At 61.8% G+C, this 11,302-nt stretch overlaps 1 protein-coding gene and 1 long non-coding RNA gene across 2 annotated transcripts; one reads left to right on the forward strand and one right to left on the reverse strand.

Annotated features, from left to right (window-relative positions):
* The first annotated feature begins 208 nt into the window (after positions 1-208).
* On the forward strand, positions 209-8,999 carry BOK (BCL2 family apoptosis regulator BOK). The gene is made up of 5 exons (XM_079133691.1): positions 209-408; positions 826-1,077; positions 3,148-3,276; positions 7,761-7,924; positions 8,860-8,999. The coding sequence occupies exons 2-5, from the start codon at positions 855-857 to the stop codon at positions 8,983-8,985; spliced, it is 642 nt and encodes a 213-aa protein (XP_078989817.1). The 5' UTR covers positions 209-408; positions 826-854; the 3' UTR covers positions 8,986-8,999.
* Positions 9,000-9,165: 166 nt separating this feature from the next.
* LOC306657556 lies at positions 9,166-10,606 on the reverse strand. The gene is made up of 3 exons (XR_013762826.1): positions 10,592-10,606; positions 9,342-10,007; positions 9,166-9,306 (listed from the first exon to the last, which is right to left on the reverse strand). It is a non-coding gene; the product is annotated as an uncharacterized lncRNA (long non-coding RNA).
* Between the last annotated feature and the right edge of the window lie 696 nt (positions 10,607-11,302).

Here is an 11,302-nt window from a genome sequence, read left to right on the forward strand (position 1 = left end):
AAGGACCGGCGCCCAGGGCCAGGCGGCCTGCGCTGATGCGCCCCTCGCCAAGGCCTGTGCGCCTCCGGGGAACTCGCTCGGGCCTCCTTAAGCCGAGGCCCGGGCGCTCTGGCCGCGGCTGCAGGCTCCGCCCCCGGGGGCTGCCTTCTCCTTAGAAGGCGAAGCCCCAAGCCTCGCCTCTCGCGGGCGGGCGTCGCGCGGTGCGCTCTGTGCTCCCGGGCTGGGACCAGAAGCCCGAGGGTGCGGGAAGCGCGGGGATCCCGCGCGCCGGCCCGGGCGCAGAGTGGGCGGGCGCGCGTGCTCGCGGGCGTGACTGGAAGGCCGGAGGCTGGCGGAGGAGGTGCGGAGGCCGGCGGAGGCGAGCGGTACGGCCTGCAGCCTGCGCGCCCGCGGCATGCGGCGGGAGAGGTGAGCGGGCGCCCAGGGCGCCTGGCCACCGGGACGCGAGCGGGGACCCACACCCGGCCGCGGCCGCGCGGGTCCGGGCGGCTGCGCCGCGTCCCCAGCCCGCACGCTTGTCATCGAGCCTGGGCACTGCGGCCGCTGGGCAGGTCAGCGTTTCCCCACCGTGGCCTCCATCCCTGGCTGCCGCGGGGATGAGTTCCTCTGGAATCCCCAGACGTGTAACATCGTGTTTTCAAAGATCTGGGGCGCAAACGCCACAGGGTGCAGCAGCTGGCCGCGGGCCCGCCTGAGGCCGCGCCCAGCCCGGCCTCCCGGTGCGCCCTGGCTCGGCGCGCCCACGCGGTCCGGGCGCACGCGGTGGGGACCGCGGTGTCCCGCGGCCAGCCCGGCTGGGCCCGGCTGAGCGCGGTCTGCCCGCAGGTGCGGCGCCCCCAGCCCGCGTGCCGGTCATGGAGGTGCTGCGGCGCTCCTCCGTCTTCGCCGCCGAGATCATGGACGCCTTTGACCGCTCGCCCACCGACAAGGAGCTGGTGGCCCAAGCCAAGGCGCTAGGCCGGGAGTACGTGCACGCGCGGCTCCTGCGCGCCGGCCTCGCCTGGAGCGCGCCCGAGCGAGCCGCGCCGGCCCCCGGCGGCCGCCTGGCGGAGGTGTGCGCCGTGCTGCTGCGCCTGGGTGAGTTCGGGCCCCTGCGGGCGCGTCCCCAGGCCGCCGCTCCCGAGCTGGCCGGCCGGCCGGGCGGGGCCCGCGATGTCGTCCGGCTGTGCCTGCGCTGGCACGCCCGTCGGGCAACGGCGCCAGGCCCTTTCACCCCGGGCCTCAGTTTCTCCGGGACAGAGAGGGGGCTTGCCCGGGTGCCCCCAGTGTGCCTGGAGTGGCCGCGACACAGGACAGGCCTTCGAGGCCGGCGCTCCGGGTCTGCCTTCTCTGGATGACCAGCTTGCTCCCGCCGTTGGCCCCCCACCCCTAGCCCGTTGGCCTGCTTGACTCAGATTTCAGACATTCTCGCCATAAACCGTAGAAAGCTCCGGAAAGAATGCTGTTTTAGTGACTAGACTTTAGAGTGACCCTTGTACTCAGCAGGGCTCAAAAATCCTTTGTGGGACCACGTGTCTGATGTTTGTTTTGGAAAATAGGTCTTTCAGCTGCTGGCAGAAATCCGGACACCCGCTGCCCTTTCCCCGGATGTGGAGGCCTGGAAGGGAGGCGCTGGAAAGCTCATGGAGCACTTGTTTCTGGGGCATACACCGTCCAGTAACTCCCTTCTTTCCCAGGGTCTGGACCCAGAAGTGAGAGACTGCCAGACTCTGGCCATGGGCCGTCCACCTTGACCCAGCCAGACTGAGATTGGCCTGGGCCAGGGAAGGAGCCTGAGTAGTTGTCCTGGAGAGCTGGCCCACTCAGGGAGAGAGGTGCTTGGTGGGCTGATGCTCATGTGTACGGGCCAGGGAGCAGGGCTGTGGAGACCTGGCCTGCCCGGAAGTGTGCCGGGCATGTGGGTCAGACCACATGGGTGCCAGCACTGGGCTTCCAGGAGGGATGGATGCCATCTGGGAATGGAAGGAGGGTGAAACCTCCAGGTGTTCAGAGAGGCTGGGTGTGCAGGTTGGGGGACTGTCTGGTTGTGGGGTCCTATGGTACCCACCTCTGCTGTGTCTTCCAGTTGGGCTACTCCAGGGGACCCTCCTGGGCCTCCCAAGAGCCCACCAGACCTCTAGGGAGGGAAGACAGGACGTCCGGCCTTGGCCCTGGTGCTGTCTGGCCTCTCTTCCTTCAGTCCTTGCTGCCCCACCTGGAGAGCTTTGGCCTGGACCTCTCAGCAAGCAGGGCCTTCAGGGCCTTTTTTACTGCCCAGCCCTGCCAGGTCCAGACAGCTAAGGAGACCCCCAGAGGGAGATCGCTTGGACCCCAGGGTGTTCCTTCTCATGTCTGCTGCCAGGGCTGCTTGGGGTGAGCGCCTCCACAGCCTGGCACCGTCTGCCTGACCCCGCTGCCCCCAGCCTGGGTTGCGTCCCACAGCCAATCCCTAGAGCAGTCCGCAGGGGCCCAAGGTCGGTGTTTGGGAACAGCCAGGCCAGCTTGGGAGTTCCCATGCCATGTCCCCACCCTCTGGCTGGCCTCTTGGTTTTGCCCTGGCTCCAGATCTTAATCCATGAGATGGAGCACAGCTGGCCCCAGGGATGCTGCGCCTCCTGATTGGCCAACTGGACCGTCGGCAGCACTTCCCTGTTGGCTTTGGCCGGAGAAGTGGCCAGCAGGGACACCGGCCCAGGCCCGGTGGGATTCCCACAGCGTCTCCTGAGCTCCCACATCACTGCCAAGGGCTCTGTGGCCCAAGAGGGAGGTGGGGCCTGAGGGCGCCACCCCTCCAGCCAGCAGGGCTGGGCTGATGGTGTGCCACACCTGGACACGCCCGCTTGGCTTTGAGCCCAGTTGGAGTGGGTGTGTTGGTGGCCCAGGGCCATGGCTCAGCCTCTAAGTCCTTTACCAGAGACACCACCAGTTGGTTCTGGGCCTGAGCCAGGGCCCTGTGAGGCAGCCCACCTGCTGGGGTCTCCCTGCCCAGTCCCGCCCCCTGCTGGGGCCTGCCCCACTGGCTCAGCTGGCTTGGCCTCAGGGCCTGGCCCGGCAGGGGCATCCACAGCACTTCTTTCCCTGGGGCTGGGGAGTCAGGCGAAGTCAGGTGGGACCTAGGGGCGGGCAGCGAGCTGGAGGCCACGTGCCTGACCTCTCTGTGCCATGCAGGGGATGAGCTGGAGCAGATCCGGCCCAGCGTGTACCGCAATGTGGCTGGCCAGCTGCACCTCTCCGTGCAGTCCGAGCCCGTGGTGACAGACGCGTTCCTGGCTGTTGCTGGACACATCTTCTCTGCAGGTAGGAACATTCACCCCAGGGGACCTCAAGGTGGGGCCCAGTGGCTGTGGGTCAGGGCAGGCGTGCAGAGAATGCTGAGCCCCTAGGGCACGAGGAGGCGGGGTCCCTGTGGGTCCCAGACCTGCCGGTACTCACTACTCATGCTGCCACTCTGGTGGATCTGAGGGCCGCTGGCACTGGGCAGCTGGCACGGGTCTCTTAGGCCATTATGGTCCAGCACGGCGTGCCCTGCCGTGCTCTGCCGGACTGCTGGGTGGCACCTCGCTGAGCTGTACAGCTGGCTGTTGGTTGGAGGGCTGGGCACCCACTGTGGGCTTGGGCATTTCACAGTGAGGTGGTGGCTCCAAGGGGGGTGTCCTAAGAGGAGGGGGTGGGCTGAGCTCAGGGAGGGAGCCAGGGGTGGCAGGCATCCTCGGGCCTCTCTGAGCAGGGGCTGCCCTCCAGACCCACCATGTGGTGGCCGCCTGCCTGTCTCCAGCTTCAGCAGACTGGTTGACGCCTGATTCCTTTAGCATGGCTCTGGCCTGCTGGTGTCTGCCACAAGCTGAGGTTGAGCTGGGGCCCTGCCTGGTGGTGGACGTGGGCACAGGAGGACCAGCCTGAGCTGGAAAGCAGCAGCCAGAGGGTAGTTCTGGGGGGTCCTGGGGCAAAGGTGAGGTGGAGGAGAGGGGGGTCCCACAGCACTGCCTTCCTCCCCAGGGGGAACCTAGGCCAGCTGCCCCCACTCCACCCATTGCCTCAGGCCCTTGTGTTAGTGTCCTTGGCCCCATGTGGCTGTGTGACCCGCAGCTGTTTCTTGACCTCTCTGATCCTGGGAGAGTGAGGGTGTTGTCTGCCCCTCCCACGGCTGGCTGGCTCTCAGGACACCCCTCAGGCTAGCTAGTGCCTGCCTATCACACCTCGCCCCAGCCCCTTCCAGTCTTCATGGGCGCTGGGCTCCTGGCCTGCTGGTTTGGGCCCTCCTGGCCTCTCTGTGTATGGTGTGCCCACACTGGTCTTGCACACTGGCCTCCAGCTGGCTTTCCTGCCTGGAGTGCCCCCTGCCAGGGTCCCCCTGCTGAGAGGCTGCCCCCGTGGCAGGACAGCCGAGGCTCCGTGGGGCAGCAGCCACTGGTCCTTGTGCTTCCCTGGGGGCTTCGAGTTCACTCATTTCCTTTTTTTTTTTTTTTTTTTTTGCAAAGGTAAAATATTAGACTTAAAATAGGTCTTAGTACATGAAAAGACTAAGTTCCCTAATTGCATTCCAAGATGGTCTTTAAAACATGATACCCATATATCACAGAAGAGCAACCTTGACCTGCAATCGCACAGAATGGATTTTAGAAACATAGTGAACATATTTACAGGACAGCAGCTGACAAGAGTAGCTCAGAGAAACCCCAAGTTGTAGCCCTGTGTTTACCTGACTGATCTAAGGAAACCTGACTGAAGGAAAGAGTAGTTCGTGAAACAGTATGATTCTTCCTCTAAAAGAGAAGGAACGTAGCTTGTTTGTCAAAATAAACAAAAATAGTTTGATCTGTTCTTAAAGCACAGAAAAATAATGATACACTAAGGCAGGATTCAAAAGCGAAGACTATAAACTTCAGAGTAATTTAGCAAAATAGAAGATTAAAATGCAAAACTAACACAAACTCGTGAGGAAACATAAAACTACTTTTTAACCAACAAATTCAAAATTTGCTATAGCTGATTCAGACAGGTAGGTGGGAGACAGACATTACGAAATGAAAATGTACAAATAAAATATACATTGTACATTTTACAATTGTAAATGTACAATTTACATATTGTAAATGTACAATAAAATATTACATTGCACAAAAGCTCAAAAAAGCTCAAGATAAAATAATCTGAAATATAGGAATTTTCTCAAGTGAAAGAAAATGCTAAAGTTATAAAGGGAACTCCTAAGAAGAAATTATGTGTTTTCCTATACAAGGCATATTTACCCCCTAATAATAATAGTGAATCATTGCTATGATAATTAAAAAAATTACTCTTAGAGGGAGATACTTCTTTTTACTTCTCCATAAGAGCAAGGAAAAAAATCCTTGACTTTCACTATAGCAAAAGAAAACCTTTATACAAAAGCTATGATATTTTCGTATTTTCTAAAACCAGGATCTGTTTTGCTTCTCAAGAACACGTTTTCACCACTAGACACAATGCTCGACTCTTGCAATCATAGAGCATGAGTGGCTTTGATTTTTAAAAAGCCAACAGTGCAAATTATGATGACATTTAACAGAAATGTGAACATCTCAGAAAATATAAAAGCTTATATAAAGACCCTCATATAACAGGAGTTTTACTCTAGGAGTGAGTCGCACATTGAAGAGCCGGCTTAGCCACAGGCGGCTCCACAGGGACCAAGCGCCATCACGCTCATTTCCACTTCTGATCAAAAGTCAGCAGTGGTTTTATTTCTCCTGATTATAAGAGCAAGATATCTTACCACAGAAAGACGAGCAGACACAGAAGTACGGAGGGACTCTCAGAGACCACTGCTGACAAGGCGTCCCACGCGAAGGCTGGGCAGAGGAGCGGGGTGTGGTGGGCATGCTGCCCGCTCCGTCCCCACTACTCGGAGGCCGAAGCAGGAGGACCGCAGGTTCCCAGCCAGCCTGGGCCGGGGAGTGGCTCGGGCTGTGGAGGTGGCCTGGTCCCTAGTGCCTGTGTGCGTATGTGCATGCTATGAAATAAAGGTCAGCGCAGGATCTCTTTCTCCAAGGACGATGTCCAAATGGCCACCAGCAGGCTGGGGTACGGCTCGGGCAGAACTTGCTCAGCCCTCCAGGTCCTGGGCTCCACCCGTCCACACACACGCAGGCCAGCAGGACAAGCCGCTGTCCAGCACCACCAGCTGTTAGGCAAAGAAGGGCTGGACCTCCTCGTTCTAGGATGGCTAGTCCCACAGCTGCAAGCGTGGCGGTGTGTGAGCCCCAGACCTGGCCAGGCGTGTGGCCTCTTGGCAACAGCCTGGCAGGTCCCCAGGGTTAGACGTGGAGTTTCTGTGTCACCTGGCAGCTCTAGGCAGAGGCCCAAGAGACCTGGAAGTGGGCAGCGGCCTTCTTCATCCTGCTGGGAGGTGGGCACGGCCCACAGACTCTGTTGGCAGACAGACATGGAACACTTCAGCCATGGACAAGAGTGACCAGTGCCCTGCACCAGGGTGGCAGGACCCTGGGCACCATGCCGGGCACCTTGCTGAGTGAGGTGTGTTGGACAGGAATACCCTGCACTCCAGGTGGAAAAGTAGGTTAGGAGTGACCAGTGGGTCTGGGGATACAGGCATGATCTGGAGTTGGACTGTTGTGGACTGTGTGGATGTAGAGGAGGCAGTATCCCACTTCTGATGGTTACGGTTAGCCCTGGGCAGCTGGCCGCCCACAGAGTGCTCAGTCCTCTGTGGGATGACCTCGGTTCCCCCTGCCAGGCCCCATGGGACATCCTCCCCTTCACCCTCCACTGGCGTCTGCTGGAGGCCCGGGGCTCAGTGGGCAGGAGGTCGAGTCTGGGGTTGTGACTGGGCATGGTCAGGAGGCCCTGTTGCCCTGCTGTCCTTGAGCAGAACCCTGGGGTGGGAGCTTAGCTGTGGAGGGCCAGGGCCCAGCGGGCATGCAGCCAGGCTCGAGGCTTGGGTGTGGCTGGACAGTACATGGTCTGAGCTCAGGGCTCTTGCTTCGTGTGGAGGTGAGGTGAGTAGAGCAGCTTCACCTACCTGAAGTGGCAGTTTGATGGCGTTTGGTACACTGGTGTGGTAACCCCGGCTTGGCCCACCCCGCCAGGCTGCTGACCTGCTCTGGCTGCAGGTGCTGTTCTGGACACTGCACACATGGTCTTGCCCAGTGCGTGCGCTGTGCATCTGGTTCCTTCCGAGGGCTGTTCTGAGGCCTCCGCTGTTCATGTGTTTCTCTCAGTGGAGCCCGGGCCTGACGGCTGTCGGAGACCTGCTGTCTGGGCCCCGTCCAGCCTGAGCGTGAGTCTCGAGGGGCTCTTCTTAGGTTTGTGAACTGACTTGGTGTGCTGGCCAGGGGAGAGCAGCTGGCCCGGGGCTCAGGAGCACTTGCCACGGGGCTGTGGTCTGTCTCCCCGAGGTGGCCCCAGCTCTGTTCTGCCGCTCAGTCGGTCAGTTGTCTGGGAAAGGTTTTTCCGTGGGCCTTGGCTCTGTCATGAATGGATGACGGACTGTCCTGCTGCAGAGGGACAGGTGTGCCCAGGGAGCCCTCGCTGTCGCTTCGCGCAGCCCCAGGTCTGCTGGCCCTGTGCCAAGGTGCCTCCCTAGGGCCTCCTCTGTCCTTGGGCTGGGCGTTTCGTCTGCCCTAGCGGGGGTGGGCCTGACCCACGGGAGATGTGGCAGGCTCCCGCCTGGCCATCGGCTGGCCGAGAGCCACTGGGGTGAGGCCTGCAGGAGGTACCTGGCTCCAGGCACCACCTGGGCATCTCCCACTGCCAGTGTCTGACCAGCACTCTCTCTGCAGGCATCACGTGGGGCAAGGTGGTCTCTCTGTATGCAGTGGCTGCAGGACTGGCCGTGGACTGTGTGCGGCAGGCCCAGCCCGCTGTAGTGCACGCCCTGGTGGACTGCCTGGGGGAGTTCGTGCGCAGGACCCTGGCAGCCTGGCTGAGGAGGCGTGGTGGATGGGTGAGCCCCTGGGTGCCGGGAGCCAGGGTGCTGACGCAGGGGAAGGCAGAGCGGACGGCACTGTGGCAGCGCCCGGCTGGCTCCTGCTGTCTGAGCCCTGCACTGGCTTGTTTCCTGCCCCTCCCCATTGTGCCCTGCCCCAGCTAAAGACCTGTGGACCCTAGAAGGTGGCTAGCAGAGCAGGCCCCTGGGCTTGGAAGAAGCAGGACTCTGGTCCCCACAGTGTGCCCAGAGCACCCTCTCCTCCTTGGAGCCCAGCCTCACCCACTGGAGGAGGGCTGCGCGGCCTTGGGCGGGTGTCGGAGGCAGACCCTCCGCTGTCTCCACGTTCCACTGGCCACCTGGGCCTGGGCGTGAAGGTGGGCTGCACCTGTAGAGCGGGTAGTGGGGTTCAGTCCCCCCGCTGCTGGGCCTGTGTCCCATCTGGACACTGGGCTGCTTGGGGAGGGTGCGTTCCCAGTGGAGACCTGAGGCTGCTGACCTGCCTCTTCCCTGCAGACCCTGGCAGGCCCCGGTGCCCAGGAGGCCAGCAGGGAGTACGCTGGGCAGCACCGAGGCCAGTCCAGGAAGAGGGGCTAAGGCGTAGGCATGCACCCATCCCTCCTGAAGGGCCTTAAGTCCAGGGTTCCTTGGCTTCTGGAAAGCCCCGCCTCTGCTCCCACTCCAAGCAAGGAGTCCAAAGCTGTTCAGTGGCCCTGTGGGATGGCTGTTTGAGGCTCCTCTGGGATGGCCGGCAAGCAGGGGGATGTCTGGGAGCCCTGGTGCAGGTGACCTCTCTCCTTCTCCACCCTGAGCCCTCCCTTCTGCTGCCCCAATCCTCAGGGCCTGCAGTCCAGCCCCGTCCCCTCCCCAGGCAGCCTGGTGCTGGCTGTGTGGCTCATGTGCTCTGGGCCTGGGGCTGGGCTTGGCTCTGACCGTCCTCTCTTCCCTCGCAGACTGACGTCCTGAGGTGTGTGGTCAGCAGGGACCCTGGCCTCCGTGCACACTGGCTGGTGGCCGCACTCTGCGATTTTGGCCGCTTCCTGAAGGCTGTCTTCTTTGTGCTGCTGCCAGAGAGATGAGCTGCCCCGCTGGACGGAAGCTGCAGCTTGGCCCCTGGGGTCCACCCCCGGAGGCCAGCAGCACCTGGGAAGCAGCTCTCCCCTCTGTGCCCCATTTCTCTGCAGACCCAGACCCCTGGGAGGGGTGAGCGGAGAGGGGTTGACTTCAGTTCAGCTGCAGCCCCTCCTGGACCCCTGCTAGGAAGCCAGGGTCAGCTCCCTGCAGCACATGCCCCCTGATGCCCCTGCCCCAGAAGGGCCGTCTCAGGACACAAGCTGGCTTTGGTCCTTGTGGGCAGTGGGCCTTTCACAGTTGATCTGAAGGAGACTGGCCTGCTGAAGCTGGAGGACCGAGAGCTCCTACTGGCCTGGTCAACAAAGCTCCCATGCTGGTGGCCTCACCCATTTCTAGAGGGAGGGAGTGTCCCTGACTGTGGTGGGTTCCAGGCCAGTGCCCTGACCAGTGGACCTCTGATCCTATGGGCAAGCAGGACCCATTGAAGCTTCGCATCGTGGACGGTCGTGAGTCCTCGACGCTGGGAAGCCCAGCCCCTGGGGTGCACTAGAGGCTGAGGCTGGCCCAGGCGGAGTCCTGCACCCCACATGGCTGCTTGAAGTGCCCTCCCCTCTGGCTCCTGTGCCCGCCCTGTAGCTGCACCTGCCCCCAGGCCCCAGTGGGAGACCACATGCCAGGTCGTTTACCTGGCCAAGAGGGCCCTGCAGGAAGCAGCCCCAGGGTTGTGTGGCCTTCAGGTCCCATTGGGGGTACAGACTGGAAATAAAGTCCAAACCGAGGTTTTCATTTTAGTTGCCCTGTGTCCAGTGATGTGCCCAGGATGCTGTCTGAGCTGTGGCAGGCCCTCTGGTCTGGTCTGGTGGACGTGTACAGATGAAAATGTGCAACACCTCTCCCAGTCGAAGCTGCCGACAGTCCAGGTTTGATGTGGCAGTAGAAATACATACAAGGGACAGGGACATTGCCATGGGAGGCTCCCAGGCTCCAGGTGACCTCAGAACATCAAGGAGCAGATGGGATTGCCTGGCTGTTCAGAGGAAGAGGAGCACAGGGGTCAGTCCCCACAGTGACTGGAGGGCTGTGTCTGCCCTCCTTCACCCGAGGGACCCCAGACCATGGAGACCAGGACCTCATTCCACTGGAGCTGGATCACAGAACCAGCGAGACCCTGGCCTTGCAGGGCAGCCCTGTGAGGGCGTGGGCCGGGAAGAAGCGGCATCCTGAGGAAGCAGGGCACTGAGCCCGGCATCCCGCAGAGGTGTTGGCCAGTGGATGCTGCTTCCCACCCCGAGAGGCAGCTGTCTACCTGTCCCAGAGTGTGGCCTTGAGGCAGCTGCCCTGCAGGAGGACGCAGACCCCCCGCATCTCCTGTTTCTAGACGCCAGCCCTGCAGGCCCCTGGAGCTGGGGTTCACCGGGCGCCTTGAGGGACTGGTGGCTGTCACGCACGCAGACCACCGGGAACACACAAGGCAGACTGAGTGGGAGAAGGAGCACAGTCCGCCAGGCAAGCAGTTCTGCTCTCCGGGAGCAGCCCAGAGGCCTGGAGGGTGTGCTGGAGTGGGCGTGGCCTCCCTCCCTGCCCCATGGGCAGCCTGGACCTTGCCCTCACCCAGGGCTGGCAACTCGGGTCCTCAAACCCAAGTCCGTCTCCACAGGCACAGGTGGGGTGGTGCCACGCCAGACCCCCGTTGGGCCCACAGCCATGGACATGCGCCTCAGCTGCACACTGGGGTCCTGCATGGGCCTCTAGGGCAGGGCTGGCCGTCCTTTCCCACAGGCCTGCAGAGGCTCCTGGGGATGCTGGTGGCTGAATCGAATGGACCACAGTGAGGGCCTGGAGCCCTCCCAGGGACACTGCACTCTGCTGCGCCGCCAGAGGCTCACGCACGTGCACAGACATCAGGACAGGCCAGTTCGCCCCACAGCTGCAGTCGGCCCCTTCCCTCTAGCCTCCTGTGTCCATCTGCTTCCAGGCCAGCACTGGGCCTGATTTCCGAGGCAGGGACATTCTCCCAAGGCCCACCCAATTCCAGGTTGGGTCACGGGACACTGCTGGAAGGTGGACACATCACAGGGTTGAGACACCAACCATCAAGGTTTCCTAGCCCTGCCTGGCCCTCAGGACGCTGCAGCCCACCCTACCCTGCCCACCCCCCAGCGCCTCTGCTGCTGTCCTGGCTCCTTGCCCCTCCTGGGAAGCCCCACCTACTCCTCTCACATCCCCCAGCCCCAGGCAATGTGGACAGGGTCCCAGAAGCCTGAAGTCAGCTCAGGGTGGACGCTGCTCTGCATGACCACCAGCTGGGTGGTCTTGGCTCTG

This window comes from Sciurus vulgaris (assembly GCF_902686455.1).
Source record: "Sciurus vulgaris genome assembly, chromosome: 3".
Classification (NCBI taxonomy): Eukaryota; Metazoa; Chordata; class Mammalia; order Rodentia; family Sciuridae; genus Sciurus; species Sciurus vulgaris.